At 51.3% G+C, this 23,929-nt stretch overlaps 1 protein-coding gene across 1 annotated transcript in view; it reads right to left on the bottom strand.

Moving 5' to 3' along the window:
* Window positions 1-13,107, bottom strand: part of LOC311193683 (glycerol-3-phosphate acyltransferase 3) — a gene marked incomplete at its 5' end in the record, with an annotated part of 28,640 nt that extends 15,533 nt beyond the window's left edge. The window contains one exon of the mRNA XM_084266601.1: window positions 12,964-13,107. Coding sequence (XP_084122727.1) covers window positions 12,964-13,107 — 144 coding nt within the window. The remainder of the gene's footprint in view (window positions 1-12,963) is intronic.
* Between the last annotated feature and the right edge of the window lie 10,822 nt (window positions 13,108-23,929).

Here is a 23,929-nt window from a genome sequence, read left to right as displayed (position 1 = left end):
GATAAAGGCAGCCCAGCTCTGTCAAACTCCCCAGCAGCTCTGCTCCCTGCAAACCCCTAAACCAACGTCAGGAGAATCCCTCTCATTTCCAGCCCTGATGTGGCTGGAGCCAGTTCTATCTGTTCCCAGGCCAGAAGGCTTTCTTGACCTTCAGCTGACTCAGCTCCACACAGTGCTTTTAAATGGCCCTTTGCCTCCTGCAACAGGCTTCATTTTTACTGGGTTAATGATTACAACCCCTTCACCAGCCCAAAGCCTGCCCAGCATCCTTTACCAGCATACAGATGGTCCTCACTGGTCTGCACAGAAAGGACCCAGACCAACGCTACACCACCTCTCCATCTCTCCCCCTCTCCCCTCCAACAGCACTGCAATGCATTTGGGGATGCAGTTGCCTTTTGAAGGGTCAGTGTCCTGACTCATGGCACTACCTCCACCACCTAAGTCCAGGAAGAGCCAGGAATGTGTACCACATCCAGCCTTGCTGAATCACAACCTACCCTGCCAATTCCTGCTAAGGCAATAGCTCTTCCAGGAACTCATTTTACCTGTAAGAATAGCCCAGTACTTTCTGACAACACATCATACTCAGCAGTGTTCCAGCCATAAAAGTTCTGGGAAACAACAAAACAAAACATTCTTCAGTGAAGAAACTACTCACAATCCCTCCATTTCTACATTTCTTCTTCTAAATGGATTTGGGGGGACAGGAAGACCAGCAAACACACTGACACAATCATTCTCTCACCAGACTTGAGCCACAATATTCCACAAGTTAAAATCATGGTAGGCTGGTAGATCCCTTATTACACAGAATAAGAACACCCTTGGCTAATGGTCTCAGCCATATACACTACCTGAGAAAATGGGTTTTCATCTTTCTGTAATCAAACCCTAGTGATGCCACCTTTTGCTCTGCAAAGCCTGCATGACCAGTTTCTGTTTGGTGCTCAGCAAGAACACACAACACCCCCTTCACAATGTTCTTGCCACAGAAATCCTGCAGTTACAAGTTTGCCCAGCCAGCAGGACCAGGGATGTGATCATCCCCTGTACTCAGCTCTGGTGAGGCTGCACCTCCAATACTGGGTTCAGTTTCAGGCCCCTCACTCCAAGACAGACATCGAGGTTCTGGAGTGTGTCCAGAGAAGGGCAACCAGGCTGGGGAAGGGGCTGGAACACGAGTCTGATGAGGAACTGGGACTGTTCAGTCTGGAGGAGGCTGAGGAGAGACCTTATCACTCTCTACAACTCCTTGAAAGGAGGTTGTGGTGAGCTGGGGCTCAGCCTCTTCCTGCAGATACCCAGTGACAGGACAAGAGGGAATGGCTGCAAGTTGTGCCAGGGCAGGTTCAGGTTAGAAATGAGGAGAAACTTCTCCCAAAGAGCAGTTGGGCATTGGAAGGGGCTGCCCAGGGAGGGGGTGGAGTCACTGTCCCCCGGGGTGTTCAAGGAAAGGGACATGGTTTAGTAATACAGGCAGTAGGAGGACAGTTGGACTAGATGATCTTGGAGGTCTTTTCCAACCTTAATGATTCTGTGACTCTAAGCTCACACTAGACAGTGTCAAAGTTGGAGCCTCAGCACAAGCCACAAGGACACAGCTACTGAGACAGGCTTCTGCAGTGCTCCAACTCCCAAGAACTTACTGTACTGCAGCATCTTTGGACACTTCCCTGTGCAAAGGAGGAAGGGAACTCCTCCCAAAGCTGACAAATTGTAGGGTCATGTAACAAGTGAGCTTCTACTGCTTAGAAGCATTTATGTCCCTATTCAGCAAAATATTTTGGTCCATGAGCTGATTTAACTCCAGAAAGCTGCAGTACCCCACCTGTGGGGTTGGGGATGGTGGTGGGGTAGGGGAGGGGGTGTGGGGGTGTAAATGTGCTGGGGTAAAGAGAAAGACTGGATAGTTCTCTTTGCCCTCTACCCATGCCTTCCCAGGAGATGGGAGCACTGCCACAAGCTTGACACCAGCGTGGCATCTTGTACAAAGGTTGCACAGAGCATTCCAGGGGAGAGCTGACTCGTCATTCAAGCTGAAGCAGTTTCACCTCTGGTGCCAGATCTCCCAGGAGATTTAAGCATGCCTCAGAAAACCAGCAAGGATGAGATCAGCTCCCCCTTACTCCCCTCCTGGCCAGGAGCCTTTGGGCATTCATAAAGAGTGGTGTCTACCAGATGCTACAGGAATCAGTTTTAAGTCCTTTATGTCAGCTTTCTTCATATAGAAACAGAATTGTTCAGGTTGAAAGAGGCCTTCAGGACCATCAAGACAAACCATTACCCAACACTGACAAGCCCAACCACTAAACCATGTCTCTAAGCACCACATCAACCCCTGTTTTAAATACCTCCAGGGATGGTGACTCAACCACTTCCCTGGGCAACACATTCCAATGACTTACAACCCTTTCAGTGAAGTAATTCTTCCTAACAGGGGAGTTCTAAATCTCCTGGGGCAAAACTTGAGGACATTTCTTCTTCCCTGTTACTTGGTAGAAGAGTCCAAACCCCCACCTGGTTACAATCTCCCTTCAGGTAGATAGAGTGTGATGAGGTCTCCCCTCAGCATCCTTTCTTCCAGGCTAAACAGCCCCTGTTCCCTCAAACTCTCCTCACAAGATTTGTGCTCCAAACCCTTCTCCAGCTTCGTTTCCCTCTGTTGGGCCGACTCCAGCACCTCCACGTCCTTCTTGTAGTGAGGGGCCCAAAACTGAACGCAGCACTCGAGATGCGGCCTCACCAGTGCCCAGCACAGGGGGATGATCACTGCCCTGGTCCTGCTGGCCACACTGTTGCTGACACAAGCCAGGATGCCATTGGCCTTCTTGGCCACCTGGGCACACTGTTTGGCTCACATTCAGCAGCTGTTGACCAACACCCTCAGGTCCTTTTCCACTGGGCAGCTCTCCAGTCACTCATCCCCAGTCCTGTAGCCCTGCACGGGGTTGCTGTGACCCAAGGGCAGGACCCAGCACTGAGCCCTGTTGAACCTCATGCAGTTGGGCCTTGGCCCATCGATCCAGCCTGTCCAGATCCCTCTGTAGGACCTTCCTGCCCTCCAGCAGATCAACATTCCCACCCAACTTGGTGTCATCTGCAAACTCACTGAGGGTGCACTTGACCCCCTCATCCACAGCAGTGGTAAAGGTATTAAAGAGAACTGGGCCCAGTACTGAGCCCTGGGGACACCACTTGTGACCTTCACAACTCTTTGGGCCCAGCCAGCCAGGGTTTTTTACCCAGTGAAGTGTTCACTGCCCGAGCCAGGAGCAGCCAGTTCCTCCAGGAGAATGCCATGGGCAGCAGTACCAAAGGTTTTCCTGCAGAACAGGTAGAAACCATTGTCACTGCTTCCCCCCACGTCCCATAATGGATGGAGATTGTCTTAAGCCCTCCTTTTGTCTCCATAAATACATTAACAACATTAATTACTGTCTTTTATGGCAGTAGCCAGATGAAGTTCTAGTTGGGCTTTGGACCTTCTAAATTCCTTCCTGCATAGCCTAATTACACCCTTGTAGGCCTGTTGAGTTGCCTGCCCCTTCTTTCAAAGGCCATGTATTTTTCCTCTGAGTTCCAGCCAAAGCTCTGTTATCAGCCAAGCATGCCTTCCCTTCAGGCCTGTCTCTTGGCACATGGGGACAGCCTGTTCCTGTGCCTTTAAGATTTCCTTCTTGAAGGAGGTCCAGCCTTCTTGGCCTCCTTTATCCTCAATCTATCACATCTCCAAAAAGCCAACACATTTTCCAGCACCCAAGCAGCAAGACTTTACTCAATCTACTCTTTCCACTTCCTCTCAGACACCTGAAATAAAGGCACCATCAAAGCCAAACTCCAAACCTTGAACAAGCAAAAAGCCTGTTTACATCCAGCTTGTTCAACAAGAGACACCACACACAGCAGTGTTATTTCTCTTCCTTCCTGCTAGCTGGGGATTTACACCATCCTATGGTAAAGCACAGCTTTATGCTACAAAGAGCTACCCCAGTGTAACCTCACCCATCCCATAGTGGGGAAATACTGTGTTGGTACACTGGTGATCAAAAATGGTAAGCCATGGGTTGCATTCTAATCAGGAGATGGGCAAAAAGCAGACTGGTAAGTCTTCTGGATCTATCACTTACCAGTAAGACTGACCCAAATTTAAGTGGCTTCTCCCAGTTTGTGTGCTGGTGCTGAGCTGGCAGTCTCAAGTACCTTGCTGCAGACTTAAGTCTTCAGCAGGGATTCCTGAAGCAGTTTTGGGGTGTAAGTATAAAACACCAGGCTCCTGAACGGATTTAGAGTAGTTCTGAAGCTAAGACTAGCTGCTGAACTAATAGAGTTAGAATCATATAAGGCTTTGGGTCAGAAGGGACCTCAAAGCCCACCTAGTTCCAACCTCCTGCCTCGAGCAGGGACACCCTCCACCAGCCCAGGCTGCCCAAAGCCCCATCCAACCCGGCCTTGAGCCCTGCCAGGGATCCAGGGGCTCCCACAGCCTCTCTGGGCACCCTGTGCCAGGGCCTCACCACCTTCATACCCAACAATTTCTTCCTCACATCTAACCTAACCCTGCACTCCCTGGTGACCACCCCCTCTCTCACTTTCCTGCAGGACCCCTTTAAAGATTGGTAGGGTGCAATTAGGTCACCCCAGAGCCTTCTCTTCTCCAGGCTGAACCAGCCCAGATCTCTCAGCCTGGCTTCATAGGAGAGGTGCTCCAGTCCCTTGATCATCTCTGTGATCTCCTCTGGACTGCCTCCAACAGCTCTCCATCTTTTCTGACCCCAGAACTGGGCACAGCACTCCAGGTGGGGTCTCACCAGAGCAGAGCAGAGGGGCAGAATCCCCTCCCTCAACCTGCTGAGCACGCTGTTCTTGATGCAGCCCAGGACATGGTTGTCCTTCTGAGCTGCCAGCACACTCCAGAAAGCAGCATGATCACAGAAACTACACAAACACAGGTCCAATTTTGAAACATTGGTATTCCAACAGCTCAGGACAAAGAGGCTTGGATGCTTTAATCACAAGCAGCACAGTCTTAAGATACCACCCTTCAGTAAGCAATGAAAATACATCAACTTTTCCCTGAGGTTTCCTTCCTCATCCACATTGGAAAGGCTTCTGACTTACCAGCACCTTAAATACCAAACACACAGCACTCCAAGTGCCCAAAAGATCCATGTCACCTATGCATTACTAAGCAATTCTCACATATTTAGGGCCTATATTGGAAGTTCCAATTCAACCTCAGAGGCAAAAATGTCACATTATTTACAAAATGTGTCAAAAACAACTTTATCTCCATATAAAGAGTCGCCAGATGAGCAACTGTCTCCAAAGCCAAGCCTGACACTGTCCATGAAAGCACACCTAGAGATACTTTCAGATCAATCACAATGACTAGGAACACTTCCCCTGATTCCCTAAGAGGTGGAGCTTTACCTTTCACCTCACTTATCACCTTTAAATCACCACAGCCTAACTGCAATGCTTGATGATTATTCAGAGGAGGAGATAATAACTAATGATGACTGAAATGTGTGGCCATACAGAGTTATGATCACTGATGTTCCCCTATTTAAAGGTCACATTCAGAGCAGAAATGTATACACTAATTTAGGTGAGCCCTCCCCTTCTCCCTGGAGACTCTGCAAACCTGGGTAACAGAGAGGTTTCATAGCACCTCCTAGGAATTCTACCGGTTAACACAGCAAAATCTGCATGCCAATTACTGAGGTGCTTTGTGTGAGGAGGAGAGGAAACCACCACCAAGTGGAACAACCATTTCAGAGAGGGTAAAAGGTCCCTTGAGGTCTTCCATGCCATCTTTTCTTCATTCTGCTGGGCCAGCCTTGTCACTGCCTCCAAGAAGGTTTCCACACACAGGAGTCACACAGCAAGCCCTTCCTGGTGGACAGGTATCCAAAGAACAAGAAGTCCAGCTTTACAAGAAAACACCAAGGGCATCAGCAACAGAAACACCAAGCAGCTTTTCTACACCAGCTTTCCTGAACTGTGACTTTAGGGCAAGCTCTGAATACAGCTGCTGCTGTTTCTTTTAACACCATTTGCTTATCAACAGTACCAGAAATTCCTGTGTTTGCATGAGGTGATGTTAAGCAGAGTTTCAGGTCAGAGTTGTTGACCAGCAGGATGCTGTATTAATTAGTGATGCAACCCCAGCAGAGGGGGGCCCCAGCTCTGCCAGCCTTGCATGTGTGCAAGGAACCTTAATTATTATTAAATCTCTGGAAAACATATGTAATGGCCTTCACAGGGCTGGGGGCTGGGTCAACACAGCCCAGGGATCTATTTCAGAGTATGCAGCAGACTTGCTTGCTTCCAAAAGCCAATCCAAGCACTGTAAACAAGGGTGCATCATTCACATCAAGCACACACACAAGACATGTTTCTTGTTAACATCTGAGCTGGCAGGTTTCAGAGTTACTCACTCACTTCAGAGCTCTCCATCTCTCCTCTGCCTGGCAGCCCTTGAAGGACACCAATTACACACAGAGAGAGGCCTTTATTGACACTGCGCAACAACATTAGTCAGCAAAGCTTGCTCCAGAGGCACTGAGTTAAAGAGGAAACATCAAAACCCCAGTGATTCACCTATTCATTAGCTTACACATCCTCCTTTTCCCTTCCACGCCCCTCTAACCCAGCACCACGTGCAATCCCAATGGTGGCTCACAGGAAGAAGCTGCAGGCTGCCATACTAAGCACAGGACATAAATCCACCCCACTGACCCAGCATGGCCATAGAATCACAGACTGGTCTGGGTTGGAAGGGACCCCAAGGATCACAGGGCTCCAACCCTCTGCCACAGGCAGGGACACCAACATCCAGGCATGTACCTACACAAGGTTGCCCAGGGCCCCATCCAACCTGGCCTTCAACACCCCCAGGGATGGGGCACCCACCCCCTCTCTGGGCAGCCCCTTCCAGCCCCTCACCACTCTCTCTGCAAAGAACTTCCCCCTAAGATCTCATGTAACCCTTCCCTCCTCCAGCTTCACTCCATCCCCCTTGTCCTGCCAGTCTCTGCCCTTGAACAAGCTGATTCCCCTCCTGTCTCTCTGCTCCCTTCAGGGACGGGAAGGCTGCAATGAGGTCCCCCCACAGCCTTCTCTTCTCCAGGCTGAACCAGCCCAGCTCCCTCAGCCTCTCTCCATAGGGGAGCTGCTCCAGCCCTCTGAGCATCTCCGTGGCTCCTCTGACCCCTCTCCAACAGCCCCACATCTTTCTTGCACTGGGGGCCCCAGCTCTGGACACAGGACTCCAGCTGGGGCCATGACCACAGGCACCAAAAGGCCCTTTTCCCCCCAGGTAGATTACTCTCAACATTAGGTTTGTTCACCTTCCAGGGTCATCTCCAACAGAAGATGACTTCACCTCTCAGCTACCGAGTAACGTTACAGCCTTGTCCAGCAAAAGCCCCTTTTCTGCAAGGCAGCACAATACGCTACTAGAAACTGCTTCTCTTACAAGATGCTGCTATTAAACCCAGATGGATCAGTTACAGGACATGGAGAACAGCAGCAGCTTCAAGCATCTGTTGTGCATTACAGCTCAACCAGCAAAACCAACCACCCAAAGAGCCTCAAGAGATCTGGGGCAGGAGCGCTCAAAGCGCTCACAGCCACCAGCAGACTGTCAGCCCTCAATATACACAGTGAGATGAAGTTAGTTTATAGACAGGGCTGTTTCTTAAGAAAAGTGTGACCCAAGAGCTTCACTTCCCTCAGGCTGGCTTGCTGCTTAGTGTTTCACAAGAAACACACACCACACGGTTTAAAAAAACACAAGAAATGTTTTCCCCCTGTCCCAGCAAGCAGGGCAGTCTGTGCAAGTGCTGTGGACATGCCAGCTCTACTTCTCGGGAAGCTAGGCACACACACCCCCAAAAAAACCCCACCACAGACTAGAAAAAAACCCCACCTGAGTATTGGGTGTTAAGTTCTTAACAAGGTGAGCTGCAATCTGCCAAGCAGAAATCATCCTTCAAGGGGCTCATCGCTGCTGCCAGAAAGACAGGCACACAGTCTAGACTAGCCCTCTAGATGTTCTACAAGCTGCTGGACACAGAGAAATGGATTGCTCTGAGGTAGTGGCTGCTCTAGAGAGCTTAATGATCAACAAAGGACTTTCTGCAAGGCTGGATTTCTCCACTGCTGGAAAAGAGAGCTCAAATTGCATGCTTGCAGGAGCCTCGTCAGCTCCAACTTGCAGAAGAGCTTATAAAGGGGCAACAGCCTAAGACAGAGGAAAAGCAAGACCACGAGGTAAAGATGCTCTAAATTAAAAGTTGAAAGTTATCTGGTGATGCTCTAGAACAAGAGGAATGCAGCAGGCTGTGATGACAGCAGGAGGCAGCCCCAGCAATTCAGCAATAAGAAGCACTTCTGTGGCAAGCGATTTCACAAGCATCAGCATGGCAGGTGACTAGCCCAGACTCCTTGTAGGACCCAACAGCTGCTGAAGATGCTTTTGTAGCACTAACCCAACGCTTAAAAAACCCCAAAACATGCTAACATGGCACCAGAGACCCTTCTTTTCACACTGAAAGGGAAGCTACAGGCAGAAGCAAGTGGTTTGCTTTGTTTGGCAAGGCAATTCAGAAGCAAGGTAAAGTACTTTAATGAATAACTACGTAATCAGAGTGGTTTGGGCTGGAAGGGACCTCAAAAATCATGAAGTCCCAACCCCCTGCCATGGGCAGGGACACCTCTCACCAGCCCAGGCTGCTCAAGGCCCCATCCAACCCAGCCTTGAACACGTCCAGGGAGGGGGCAGCCACCACCTCCCTGGGCACCCTGTGCCAGGGCCTCACCACCCTCAGAGTGAAGAATTTCTCCCTAATATCCAATCTGAATCTACCTCCTTCCAATTTAAAGCCATTCCCTCTCTTTCTACCACTCCAGGACCTTCTAAAACATCCCTCCTCAGCTGTCTTGCAGGCCCCTTCAGACGCTGGAAGGCTGCTACAAAGTCCTTCCCCCAAGCCTTCTCTTCCCCAGGCTGAACAACCTCAACTCTCTAAGCCTGTTTCATAGGAGAGGTGCTCCAGCCCTCTGATCATCTTTGTGGCCCCCACTCTGGATCCATTCCAACAACTCCAGGTCCTTCTTGTGTTGGGGACTCCAGAACTGGACCCAGCACTCCAGATGGGGTCTCCCCAGAGCAGAGGAGAGGGCCAGAAGCCCCTCCCTGACCTGCTGGCCACGCTCCTTTTGATGCAGCCCAGGATACAACTGGCCTTCTGGGCTGTGAGCACTCACTGTCAGCTCATGTCCAGCTTCTCATCCACCAGCACCCCCAAGTCCCTCTCTGCAGGGCTGCTCTCTAGCACATCACCTCCCAGCCTGTACTGGTGATGAGGATTGCCCCAACCCAGGTGCAGGACCCTGCACTTGTGATGATGGGAAAAGCAGGTATATTATAGCAAGTACCCTGCTGCACTGCATTCCTCTGGTACTGGCACAGCTGGTCAGGGTTTTCTGCTCTCTTCCCCCTTATCACATAGGAAAAGATTGACTTATTCCACATAAAGCTAGTTATCCCTAGTGCAGCTGCAGCCCAACAGAAGCACCCCCTCAGCACTGCTGTCTGCACACCCTGCACTTTGCTTACAAGCACGTTCCTTGCTGAGGCAGAGCAGCACAGAGAAAAAGCCATTGTGCACCAACAGATCTCCCTTGTCAGTAACATCTTACAGCCAAAGTACAAGAACACTTTGTTCTTCACAGCAGCTTTCCCCCCCCTTTCCTTGGACCATGCTTGCAGCAAGGGGAACAAGCCTCTGCCCTCCTGAAACAAGCAGGAATGGATTTGTTTTCATTGGCAGGAATAAAATTCAAGCTTGAAGTCTGGTATCATCCTCAGCTTGTTCCACACCACAGGCTCATCTTTAGAGGACTTGTTTCATCTGACACAACCGTGGAACAGCAGACAAACCCCAGCAAAACAGACACTCCAGCTCCTTAATCCCTGGACTGTGGTGCCCAAATTGAGCCTCACAACAGTTGAGCTTTAATAAATTCCATGCTGCTACCTGACAATATATGCTCTGCAGGAAGCAAACCATACAGACACTGTGTCCTCCAAGCAGGCAAAGCCAGAAATCAAAGTGGCACCCAGCTGGGGTGCACAGCCACCACTTTGCAGACGGTTCTAGCTCATCAAAGAGGTGATGAAGGCAGCAGCACCATCCTGACTAAGTGCTCTGCAAGCCCAAGAGCCCACCCTCCTGCAAAGAAAACAGGTGAAACCACCTAAAAGATCCAGAGGAAGCTTATGGAAGCTATTAAGCTTACCACTGTGCTGAAAAAGGCCTCAGCCATCAGAGGCTGCAGCATCCTATGACTCACCGTAGCCACAAACCAGCCTGCTGCTTCTCAGAAGAAAGCCTGTACACTCAGGTCAACAGACCAGAGGTTTCAGACACCTGGGCATCTGCACAAACACAGGTATTTATTTCACACTTTCCATTGTCACCATGGTTTTTGGCAGGGAAGGGCAGCAACATGTATCTGCAGGGACTCTCACAGGCACTGCTTGGAGCTGGCTGGCAGATTATCACGTCTCTGTCAGGCTGCTAACCAGGACACCAAGGAACAGGAGACATTTCACAACACAACACGACACTGTGTCAGGGATTCTCCTCCTGCAAGCGTTTTGAGGGCATAAAGAATTCACAGACCAAGCAAAGCCAAGTCGAGATAAGTGGATTACCCAGGTGATTGAGCTTCATCAATCTCCTGCAGCAAGTCCAGTTTACCAGACTTCTCAGAACACTGCCCAATTTCTCATTGGCTTTTCATGTGTATTTCATATACAATATTTATGTACAACATAAGTATTTAAAAATATAAATTTTATTATAATGTACAGCACGTCATTCCAGGAAGTATTTCATGCCAAAGTAACAGCAACTCTCATGAAAAGCCGTTATTTCCACCCTTGGGCATCAGAAGAGCTCTTACAAGTCACCATCATCAATAAATACAATCAGCTGCCCCTTCATACTTCTGCTCAAGCTGTTTTGGGGCACCTTTTGTCACAAGATTCCATGATGCCAAAAAAAAAAGTAATGATTAATGATCTCAGCATAAAGAATGCAAATTGTGGTTAATGATAGGTGAAGGCAAATGATCCAAACAAGACTATCTCACCAGGCCATCTGGCTTGCTCCCTCAGGCCACCCTGACCTTTGTCTCCTCAACTTCTGCTATCCAGAAATTCTTTTCAGTAACAAAGGTGTCTTCTTAACAGCTATTCTCACACCATTCAGGGCCCCAGAAAGTCCTTCTAGCAGGTTCATTCTCACCAAAAGCCTTAAAACACTGTAACTTAAGATGCATTTAACAGTTGCCATTTTTATTAGGTGGCTGGTGGGCTTTATCTTTGATGAGCACCAAGGATGCTGAAGGCACATGAGCAAGGTTGACTGAAAACATTGTACAACACCGACTTTCCACCACGTTGCCTGACTGTGCCTTGTGTCAAATTACTTTTCCACCTTATAAGTGTTATGTTGGCTTGGGTTCCCCTCCTCCTTGGGATTAATAATAAAGATTTAAACCAGCTCATTTCCACCAGCCATTCTAAAACAACGCTTCCTCACCACCACCACGAGCTTCAGATGGACCAGGTTGGCCAGGGAGGTGGTGGAGTCCACCAACCTTTCCTTGAATGCCCTGAGGGAGTCACTCAGGGTGTTCAAGGAAAGGATGGATGAGGTACTTAGGGACATGGGTTAGTGAGTAATAGAGGTGGTATGGGAATGGTTGGACTGGATGATCTCAGAGGGCTTTTCCAACCTTAATAGAATCATATACTGGTCTGGGTTGGAAAGGACCCCAAGGATCACAGAGCTCCAACCCCCTGCCACAGGCAGGGACACCAACCTCCAGGCCTGGAGCTACACAAGGTTGCCCAGGGCCCCATCCAACCTGGCCTTGAACACCCCCAGGGATGGGGCACCCACCCCCTCTCTGGGCAGCCCCTTCCAGCCCCTCACCACTCTCTTTAAAAGACTTCCCCCTCAGATCTAATGACTGTGGTTTTCACACAGACACGAGCCATGCCCCATCCAGACCGCAAGCCATTCCCAGAGAATTGGGGGGAAGATGGGAGCCGAGGTGCTGGACACACTCAGCCGAGACGGGAGCGCGTGGCGCAGAGCGAGTGTCAGCGCCCTTGGCACTGGCTGGTGCAGGCACTGGGATCCCTGCCAGATATTTACACCCTCCAAGAGCAGCACCCGGCTCTGCTCCTCTCAGGTGGGGAACAGCTGACACCAGGCAGGCAGCCGCGCCCAGGACAGGGTACAGCCACGGGTAACGAGGCTTGTACCACGCTCCCACCGGTTCAAGGAGCACGGGACAGAGTCTACAGCACCACTGAGCCCGCGCGGATTTGGGATCCTGCCTGAGGACACAGGTGATGCCGGGCAGGACGTTACCCCCCGCCCTCCTCCCCGGCCCCTGAGGTGGATGGGGAGGACGGGCGCCCCTCCGAGCTTCCCGGGCGCGGGCAGGCCGTCCCCAGGCCCTCGCACCTGCCCGCGGGGCCTCCCCAGCCGCGCCGCGGGACCGCCACCGCCCAGGGCGCGGCTGGAGGCGGCGGCGACCGAGCAGCTCACGCGTCCTGCGGCCGGAGGGAGCCGGCGGGGCCCGCCTGGTCTCCTCGGGACCAAGAGCAAACGCGCCGGCGCCGCTGGGCCGAAAGGCGCCGCCTAAGAGAAGCGGCCCGGGCCGGGGGAAGAGAAAACAGGCCCGGCCTGCCCCAGGGCCGCCCGCCGCCTCACACCGGCCCCGGGTGGCACCTCAGTGCGGACGCCATTGTGAAGCCCCCCCCCCCGCCTCACCTCCCCTCAGCCCCGCCGGCCTCCCCAACCCCCCCCGCGGCGCGACCCGGCGTGTGAGGGAAGGCGCCGCCCTGAAGGGTCGGCGACCCCCGCCTACCTCCAGCGTCTTCATCAGGACCTTCATGTAAGCCTCCGAGATGCCCAGCGAGACCCCCAGCGCCGAGGGCAGCACGATGAGGGCGAACACCAGCGCCAGCCACCCCGCGCCCACCCGCGCCAGCGCCAGCCCCACGTCCTCCATCGCGGGCAGCGCCCGACGACGCCAGCGCCGCCGCCACTGAAAGAGAGGGACGGAGAGAGAGGGAAGGAGGACGGGCCCTGCCGCCCGCCGCTCTAAAACCCCGCGGCCGCCCCCGCTCCGCCCCCGGCCCGCCCCGCTCCGCTCCGCCCTCCCGGGGCCGGGCGAGGGCAGCGGCGGTGCTGGCGGGAGAGCGGAGTGCGAGGGGAAGGTGGAGGTTTGCTTTCAGTGGGTGTTTCTGTGGCGAGTGTGTGGTGAGGAGGAGCCGCGCTCCTTACCCAGCGCGTCCCTGAGGAGAGGCGTCTTCGCCTCTTCGGGGGGCGGGAAGCAGTGAAAAATAGGCCCCATCCGCGCTGGAAACTCCTCGTGTAGGAGAAACGGCTCCTGCGGAGGCTGCCCAGAGAGGCTGGGGAGGCTCCTTCTCTGGGGAGATTCAAACCCGCCTGGATGTGTCCCTGTGGGATTTAGTCTGGGTGATCCTGCTCTGGCGGGGGGGTGGACTGGATGAGCTTTAGAGCTCCCTTCCAACTCCTGACAGTCTGTGAATGACCCCTGGTCAGGCCCCACCTGGAGTGTTGTGTCCAGTGCTGGGCTCCCCAAGACAAAAAAGCCAGGGATCTCCTGGAGAGAGTCCAGCGGAGGCTGCGAAGGGGATGAAGGGCCTGGAGCATCTCCCCTGCCAGGAAAGGCTGAGTGAGCTGGGGCTGTTCAGCCTGGAGAGAAGCAGCCTGAGAGGGGATCTGATCAATGGGGATCAATAGCTGAAGGGTGGGACACAGGGGGACATGGGCAGCCTCTTCTCAGGGTCTGTGGGGACAGGACAAGGGGCCATGGCCTCAAGTTGGAGCCCGGGAAGTTCCACCCCAATCTGGGGAAGAACTTCTTCCCGGTGAGGCTGAGGGAGCCCTGGGACAGGCTGCCCAGGGGGTGTGGAGTCTCCTTCTCTGGAGAGATTCCAGCCCCGTCTGGACGCCGACCTGTGTGACCTGTCCTAGGGACCCTGCTTTGGCAGGGGCTTGGACCCCATGGGCTCTGGAGGGCACTTCCAACCCCTGGGATTCTGTGAGCTGGGCAGGAAAATGGCCAGAGCTCATCACTGTGTTTCATGGCAGACACAGCTGCTCGGGGAGTAGGAAAGGTAAATTGGGGAAAGTTCCTGCATCTGTGAACAATAAAGTAGATCAGGACAGCTAAAAAGCAAGCAGGGACAAGGGCTGTGCTTCAGCCAGCAGTGTGGCTGCCTTGAGCTGGGGAGAGGAGTTCACTGAGGGACTGGCCTCAAGAGTACCAGGGCAGGCACTAGGCACACGCCAAGAGAAACAAAACATTGTGGAAACCAGCCAGAAGAAGGTTTAGCTGCCTGGGCCTCTGCACAGCAATCATGTAGCACTTGGCATGACACAGTCTATACTAAGAAAGCAGTGTTAGCAGAAAAGCTGAAGTAGAAGAGGGATGGCAGCCTTTCTGAAGCATCCCAAGGAAGGGTAGGGAAGGCGAGGCAAGGCAAGGGATGGCAAGGCAAGGGAAGGGGAAGGATATTTTCATCCAGGGAAAAGGCCTTCAAGAAATGTCCACATGCATCTTTCACAGATGTCCCCTACAAAAGGGACATCTGATTTCCCTCTCCATATTCAAGAGGTCAGAAATGTATCTAGGAGCCAAGTGCTTGGGATCCCAGGAAAAACCTGAATTAGACTGCAAGGCCTTAAGAACTATTTCCAGGAGAGTCACGTGGACAAGGGCGTTGGATTCTGGCTCCTATTTTTGGCTCTGCCACTGCGTCATCTTGGACAAGGCTGCTGCTGGTGCCTCACCTCTTCTCCCACCCTTTGCTTCATCTAGTTAGATGATTTCTCTGGAGCAGAGACGGGATAATCCCTGTTGAAGCCTCTGGGCACAACCACAGAAACTATCATCCAGATAGGTCTGAATTTGCCAGCCAGCACTTGAGTGTTTTCATCCCTCTGAGTGTTTAGTTGTTATCATGCCCAAAAGGCCTAGTTAGGACTGAAGGCAACAGAAAGAGACCCTACTCCAAAGAGCTCTACTGAAAGTGGTTTGCAGATGTTACAGGGGTGTGTAGATCCAAGGCAATTAGTGCCTGAAGTCTGGAACAGAAACACATCAAAAGATAGTGTGACATTCACAACTCACACAGCCATGGGCAGCTCATCTTAAATTTGTACTTTGTTCCTTGCTTCACGAGGAGAAAGTGATAGAGAGCATTTAGTCCTTAGTCATTAATTATCATCTGGGGTGCAAGTGGCAGAGGCCAAAGGCTTGGCTTGTTTTTACCTGGCATTAAGGAGCAGAACTCTCCAGCCAAAGTACAGATGTAGTAACAGTGGACACTGTTTAGCTCCTGAGGCAAAAAATACAGTGTTCAGAGTAATGTGTTGTACAGATTTCATCTTCATTGCCTTTCCAGATCTTCATTTAGATAATAACAACTAAAATCACCACCTGAAGCAAGAATTGCAACATAGATAATCCTGTGCAAGACAAAGGGTTTGTTTATTTTTTAGAAAAACCTTGAAAACTGAAAACAAGGAATTTTACTTAGTCCATGTGATTGGTAACCTCTGTTTCAGTAAAAAGCAAAAAGTCTTGGCTCAGCACTACGTATGTGAAACATGGTGCCATATCCCAAATTCCCAGGTCTCAGAGGGCTGAAATCCATCAGGAATCCTGAAGCATCAAAAGAACATTCTGGAAACCTCTGCTTATAACATGAATCACATGGAATTATGGCATTTTCTGCTGCAATAGCCCAGCTATTGGACCTACTGCTGCTGTCCATAAACAAGTAGTAGGAAATCAGCAGTCTCCTACCAACCTCTCTGTGGGAAGGGGACTGTTTTGATCCCTGCTGTCCTTACACAACACTGGGAAAAAACGCTGTGGAAAAGGTGTTCTGATGGGAGGAAAGCTGTTCTGTGTAAGCTGAAGAGAAGCAGGACAGAGGCAAGACTGGGCTCCATCAGCAGAGGGGTGGCAGCAGGGACAGGGAGGGGATTGTCCCTCTCTGCTCTGCCCTGTGAGGCCCCAGCTGGAGTCCTATGTCCAGAGCTGGGGCCCCCAATGCAAGAGAGATGTGGGGCTGTTGGAGAGGGGTCAGAGGAGCCACGGAGATGCTCAGAGGGCTGGAGCAGCTCCCCTATGGAGAGAGGCTGAGGGAGCTGGGCTGGTTCAGCCTGGAGAAGAGAAGGCTGTGGGGGGACCTCATTGCAGCCTTCCAGTCTCTGAAGGGAGCAGAGAGACAGGAGGGGAATCAGCTTGTTCAAGGTCAGAGACTGGCAGGACAAGGGGGATGGAGTGAAGCTGGAGGAGGGAAGGGTTAGATGAGATCTTAGGGGGAAGTTCTTTGCAGAGAGAGTGGTGAGGGGCTGGAAGGGGCTGCCTAGAGAGGGGGTGGGTGCCCCATCCCTGGGGGTGTTCAGGGGCAGGTTGGATGGGGCTCTGGGCAACCTTGTGTAGCTCCAGGCCTGGAGGTTGGTGTCCCTGCCTGTGGCAGGGGGTTGGAGCTCTGTGCTCCCTGGGGTCCCTTCCAACCCAGACCAGTTTTGATTCTATGAAAACTCACACATAAGCAGAGATTCTTATTGCATCAGGTTTCCCTCTCCATGCTTGTATGAATAATTCACAAACCCAATAGTGTCAACTGGGGGAGAAAAAGAATCAATTCTGCTCTTGTGTTGCTTCAAGAACCACCTGCTCTGCCTGGGGGAGCAGGGAGGGAATATGCCTGCTAACCCCACAGCTTCCTCCTAGTTGTAGAGCTGCTGGCAAAGTACCATCGTGAACACGCTGAAGTTCATCCTTTGCAGGTATCTTCCACTCCTATCAAAGAAGAGCTGGCTGTTTCCTGCAAAAACTGTTGACTTTAAAGAAAAAAAAGCTTGCTCTCTCTGCCAAGTGGCCCTTGTCTTGTAAAAAGATAGAGCTATTACAAACCACTGATCACCTATCTACTGATAAAGTAGTTTCAAATTAATTCCATCACTACATTTTATCTGTTTGCTCTGTAACCTGTGAGAACATGCAATTTCTCTGCCTCACTTTTACCAGGCAGCCTGTTTTCCTAAGAGAGGACTGTTTTTTCTTGTAGCACTGGGATCATACTGTCACAGAATCACAGAATCCCAGGGGTTGGAAGGGCCCTCCAGAGCCCATGGGGTCCAACCCCCTGCCAAAGCAGGGTCCCTAGGACAGGTCACACAGGTCGGCGTCCAGACGGGGCTGGAATCTCTCCAGAGAAGGAGACTCCACACCCCCTGGGCAGCCTGTCCCAGGGCTCCCTCACCCTCACTGGGAAGAAGTTCTTCCCCACATTGGGGTGGAACTTCCCCTGCTCCAACTTGAGGCCATGGCCCCTTGTCCTGTCCCCACAGACCCTGAGAAGAGGCTGCCCATGTCCCCCTGTGTCCCACCCTTCAGCTATTGATCCCCATTGATCAGATCCCCTCTCAGGCTGCTTCTCTCCAGGCTGAACAGCCCCAGCTCACTCAGCCTTTCCTCATTCAGCACAGGTAAGACAGCACGATTCCACTGCAGAACAGAAAGAGTGCTACTTTTAACCATTTCCCATCCTTTCTCTTTCTTTTTAAGACCTTAGTCAATAAACTTGGAAGAAAACATTTTCCTGTATCCCTGTTTTTCAGATTATTTGACAAAGCACAGTGCATACAAAAAAAACTTCACTTGAAATGAGATTGCTTCAAGTTTATCTAAATCAGGGGCTCCCAATGGATCCAAAATGCCTGGTTTGTCTTTTAGCTTGATGAGAAGTCATCAAGACTCATCATGTCTGTTCTATAAACACCAATAATGGGTTTTTATATAAGAATACATTTACATTTATTGCCTTAATATATACAGCTAAATTATATAAAGCATGATTTTAACAGGGGGTTAAAGAGTGACACAAAGATTGAGAAAAACCATGTGTAAAATGCTCGTAAGTCTCACCACACTGCTTTTCTGACCTATTTATTTTCATCTTCCTTAGGCTATGCTTCTTTTATCCCACTTGTATTGCAGCTTACTAAGTTCTGGCAGTGTGGAGCCAAGTTGGTTTCCAGGATGAGGGAGATCTTGCTTCACGTGGCAGCTGTGCTCTCCCTTTGCTGAATTACTGCACTCATTATTGGCTGCTGGTAGGTCAGATCTAATAAGAAGTAGCTTTTCATTTGTCTCCTGTCACAGGAGCCAGGCAGCTTCAGCATATCAAACAGTCTGATTTCATGTAAATAGCAGTATTTTATTGGAAATAAATAGGGTCAGGGTAGTTATCCTAGTACTCCCTTTTATCTTCTGCTGTTGGGGAATGGCAGGTAGCCAGCAAACCACTCTGGGGAATTCTGCACTCTGTCTTCAGGCTTCAAGCTGAAAGAGGGGAGGGTTAGATGAGAGGTTAGGCAGGAATTCTTTACTCTGAGGGTGGTGAGGCCCTAGAACAGGCTGTGGAAGCCCCTGGATCCCTGGCCGGGCTCAAGGCCAGGTTGGATGGGGCTTTGGGGACCCTGGTCTAGTCAGGGCGTCCCTGCCCATGGCAGGGAGGTTGGAACTAGATGGGCTTTGAGGTCCCTTCCAACCCAAAGAATTCTGGGACTCTGTGAGTTCAGCAACCCAGCTACAATTAAACCCCTGTTAAAAGTCCTCCTGTCTCTCTGCTCCCTTCAGGGATGGGAAGGCTGCAATGAGGTCCCCCCACAGCCTTCTCTTCTCCAGGCTGAACCAGCCCAGCTCCCTCAGCCTCTCTCCATAGGGGAGCTGCTCCAGCCCTCTGAGCATCTCTGTGGCTCCTCTGACCCCTCTCCAACAGCCCCACATCTTTCTTGCACTGGGGGCCCCAGCTCTGGACACAGGACTCCAGCTGGGGCCTCACAGGGCAGAGCAGAGAGGGACAATCCCCTCCCTGTCCCTGCTGCCACCCCTCTGCTGATGGAGCCCAGGATCCCATCGCCCTTCTGAGCTGCAACAGCACGCTGCTGGTTCATGGGAAGCTTCTCATCCACCAGAAACCCCAGGTCCTTCTCAGCAGGGCTGCTCCCCAGGAGCTCTTCTCCCAGTCTGTATCTGTGTCTGGGATTCCTCCAGCCCAAGTGCAACACCTGACACTTGGCAGTGTTGAACCTCATTCGGTTCACCGGGGCCCACCTTTCCAGCCTGTCAAAATCCCTCTGGATGGCTCCTTTCCTTCTGTTGTGTCAACCACACCACTCAGCTTGGTGTCATCCATGAACTTGCTGAGGGTGCACTCAATTCCATCCCTGATAAAGATGTTAAAGAGCACCAGTCCCAAGCCAGACCCCTGGGGGACACCGCTTGTCACCGGCCTCCACCTGCACATAGACCCATCGACCACCACACTTCGTGGTCGATGGGTCTATGTCCCATCTGATCAAACCACCTAGAAACCCTCAGCACAGTGTTCATGCAGAAGAGGTTTCCTGAGTATCTGGGCAGATCTGTGCACTAGGCCCAGGAGGTGGTGCAGACACCATCTTCAGAGCAAAAATGCTGCAGCCAACCCAGCAGACATGCCAGAACCTGTGGCATCGACACAAGGAGCGTGCTGCAAGGCTGGCACCTTCTCCTACTGTCCGACAAGACCTGAGCCCTGGCTTTCTGCTGCACTTGGAGAGGAGAAATGGTGAAGAAATGTAAGTTCTACTCCAGAACTTAATGTTCCCTTTAATGAATTAGGCTTCCAGTGCAGCAGAATGACCACTTTAAAGGACACTGGACTCCCCATGCCAGTATTTTAAGGAAAGGCAAAACACGCTGATGTCCAGTTAATTAACTTACCTTTTAATTTGATTTCCTCTTAAGTGATATTAAGCCTTGTACTTCCCAAAAGAGCTTTCATAGGGTTCTGGTCCTCATTGCAGTGTTAGACACACATACAGTGCTGCCACCTCCTGGTCTCACAGCAAGAGCCACCCGGCCCAGTGTGACGGATGACACACAGTGTGATACATGTGCTTGATGTGCCCACGGAACTCCTGTACCACGTGAACAGTGCCAAGGGTGAAGGGGTGACAGGCACCCAAGCGTGTAAGACAGGATCTGGGGAGGAGATCAGCCTCAGAATCAGAGCATAGATGTGTTTTTTAGTTAGATCTCTCCCCTTAATCAGAACATAAATGCACTTTTTTGTTAGATATCTCCCCTTAATTAGAACATAAATGCACGTTTTAGTTAGATATCTCTCCTTCCAACCCCTGCTTGGGTGGATTTTATAAAATGGTGTCAATATAAAGCACAAGACAAATGGAGCGGTTACTCAAAGTGTAACGAACAGTTTATTGAACATGTGCACATACTGACATAAAGTTATACATGGTGTGAGTAAAGAAGACATCCCTTAGCCATGTATGATGAGTATTTTTTTTTAAATCTATTATATAATTGATAAATGTTGTATTTAATGTATGAACAAATCACAGAATCGTAGAGGTTGGAAGGGACCTCAAGACACCACTGAGTACAACCCCCACATGAATACTTATCACACAGTCACAGCCTGGTCTGGGTTGGAAGGGACCCCAAGGATCACAGAGCTCCAACCCCGTCACAGGCAGGGACACCAACATCCAGGCCTGGACCTACACAAGGCTGCCCAGGGCCCCATCCAACCTGGCCTTGAACACCCCCAGGGACGGGGCACCCACCCCCTCTCTGGGCAGCCCCTTCCAGCCCCTCACCACTCTCTCTGCAAAGAGCTTCCCCCTAAGATCTCATCTAACCCTTCCCTCCTCCAGCTTCACTCCATCCCCCTTGTCCTGCCAGTCTCTGCCCTTGAACAAGATGATTCCCCTCCTGTCTCTCTGCTCCCTTCAGGGACGGGAAGGCTGCAATGAGGTCCCCCCACAGCCTTCTCTTCTCCAGGCTGAACCAGCCCAGCTCCCTCAGCCTCTCTCCATAGGGGAGCTGCTCCAGCCCTCTGAGCATCTCCGTGGCCCTAATACTTATGATGGAGTTACAGAACAAGCTGTTTAACACATGTCTCTATGAACTTCAAAAAGTAGTGTTGAATAGCTATCCCACATAAAAAACCAAAAGAAATATACCTTTCTAAATTACCTAATAACCTATTTCTTACAAGCCTGATACATGAGGACACAGTATTTTCCCCAACCCTGTAGATATTTCAAGGTGTCTCACCACATACATCTTCCACACAACCACCGAGGGGATACCAGCCGATGTCAATAACCCACCACTGCACACAGATCATGCATACTCATTAGTGAAGCAATTATCATATTAAAAGAGTTCAGCAGAGCTCAGCACGCTGTAAAATTAGAAATCAGTCAGGAAATTCAGTTTTCTCCAGAAAAAGAAGAAATACACCTTTCTACCTTAGCTAATCACCTAGTAATTAAACCCCTGATGTGTGAGGGTACGGTATTTTCCCCACCTTGGTGGATATCAAGTGTTTCACCACATGCATCTTCCACAGGGTCTGATGGGAACACCAAAGGGATATCAAGCAATGTCAATAACCCACCCCTGCACACAAATCATGCCTCCTGATTAGTAAAGCAATTATCATATTAAAAGAGTTCAGGGGGGCTCAGCATACTGTAAAATTAGAACTCAGTCGATACGAGGGCCGTTGTATGGAACATCATTGATTGGAGGCACCAAACAGGAGTCTTGATGACAATTGATCACGATGAACCCTGCTCACAGAGGAGCGCGGCACGCTAATTGAGGAGCCATGGTTAAAGAGAATGAATAAAGAGAGAAGGAGGAGGGGAGAGGAGAAATGGCTGCAGAGGTAAGATCCTTCCTGCATATGCAACCACAACCATAAAAAAAGCAAAGAGACAGGAAGGTCAGGCCCCACCTGGAGTGTTGTGTCCAGTGCCGGGCTTCCCGGGACAAAAAAGCCAGGGATCTCCTGGAGAGAGTCCAGCGGAGGCTGCGAAGGGGATGAAGGGCCTGGAGCATCTCCCCTGCCAGGAAAGGCTGAGTGAGCTGGGGCTGTTCAGCCTGGAGAGAAGCAGCCTGAGAGGGGATCTGATCAATGGGGATCAATAGCTGAAGGGTGGGACACAGGGGGACATGGGCAGCCTCTTCTCAGGGTCTGTGGGGACAGGACAAGGGCTGATGGCCTCAGGTTGGAGCAGGGGAAGTTCCATCCCAATCTGGAGAAGAACTTCTTCCCAGTGAGGGTGAGGGAGCCCTGGGACAGGCTGCCCAGGGGGTGTGGAGTCTCCTTCTCTGGAGAGATTCCAGCCCCGTCTGGACACCGACCTGTGTGACCTGTCCTAGGGACCCTGCTTTGGCAGGGGGTTGGACCCCATGGGCTCTGGAGGGCCCTTCCAGCCCCTACGGTTCTGTGAGTCTGTGATTCTGTGAAGGTCTCTGTTTCTGCCATAAGTCTACTAAGCCTGTTTTTCTAAGAAGCAAATGAACCTGTGAACCCTTTGCAGATCATCTCCAAAACCTGCACCACAGCTGGGAAACGTGCTCAGAAGAGCCTGAGCAATGGGCACTTCACCACAGCACAAACACTTCCCAAAGCAAATCCTGCTAGAAAGCTCAGAGGTCCCTCCCATAATACATCCGTGACCCATCTCCACGGGTCTGCTTGAAGTTAGGCCTCAGACTGCACACATAGCCAAAACATGTTCCTTAGCGAGCCTTGAGGCTAAAAACCTGGTGAAGAGCTGCCCAGGCTGTGCTCCTGGCATGCATTCAGGTCCAGCTGCACAAGGAAGAGTCTGAGTAAAACTCTGGGTCATCAAATGCAGCACTAACTGCTCAATGGTCTCACTGCAGCTCAAGGAGACATGTCCTGGTAGAAAACAAGCTTAGAACATCTCCCTTACTGTTCTGAAAACATTTTCTTCTGACAGTGTCCCCAGTCCCAGATCAGGAGTAACAGCATCAGGGTACTGAAGAAACTCATCACAGCAAATGCCCTCAGTAACATCCCAGCCTTGTTGCCTTTCCTGAATTTTAAAATACAAATAAAATACAGGGTTAGACCCATCACAGAACCACTGAAGGTTGGAAGTTGGAAGGGACCTTGAAAGATCATCCAGTCCAACCCCCTGCCAGAGCAGGATCACCCAGACTAAATCCCACAGGAACACATCCAGGGGGGTTTGAATGTCTCCAGAGGAGACTCCCCAACCTCTCTGGGCAGCCTGTCCCAGGGCTCCCTCACCCTCACAGGGAAAAAGTTCCTCCTTATATTCCCATGGAACCTCCTCTGCTCCAGCTGCACCCGCTGCCCCTTGTCCTGTCGCTGCCATCCCTGAGCAGAGCCTGGCTCCAGCCTCCTGACTCTCACCCTTCACATATTGATAGACATTGATGGGGTCACCCCTCAGTCTCCTCTTCTCCAGGCTGAAGAGCCCCAGCTCCCACAGCCTCTCCTCATGAGGAAGGGGTTCCACTCCCTGCATCACCTTGGTGGCCCTGGCTGGGGTCTTCCAAGGAGTTCCTATCTGGGGTTTATCACTGGGAAGAGACTGCCCAGGGAAATCACCCAGCGCAGCCTGACCAGCAATGACCGATGTGGTGCTTGGGGTGTACAGAGTTAGTGTGGTTTAACTGGAGATGTAGAAGAATCAACAGGCTCATTCAGCGGAATTTAGGGCGACTCTGCATTGAGCACGAGAGCTGGGAAAGCTACGCAAGGGAGAGCTTGCTGCCACCAAGCAGATGCCACAAGAGGGCAACCTTTGAACGTCTCTTAATAATACACGGGGGAACGGTCACTGAAACGTGTCTTAAACCAACAGTGAGACAGGAAAAAGGGGTCTCCCAGTAACGGATAGGAGGTCAGGGGAGGTCAGAGGGA

The sequence above is a fragment of the Gallinula chloropus genome (assembly GCF_964237585.1).
Source record: "Gallinula chloropus genome assembly, chromosome: 7".
Taxonomy (NCBI): domain Eukaryota; kingdom Metazoa; phylum Chordata; class Aves; order Gruiformes; family Rallidae; genus Gallinula; species Gallinula chloropus.
This window is presented reverse-complemented; position numbering and strand designations above follow the sequence as displayed.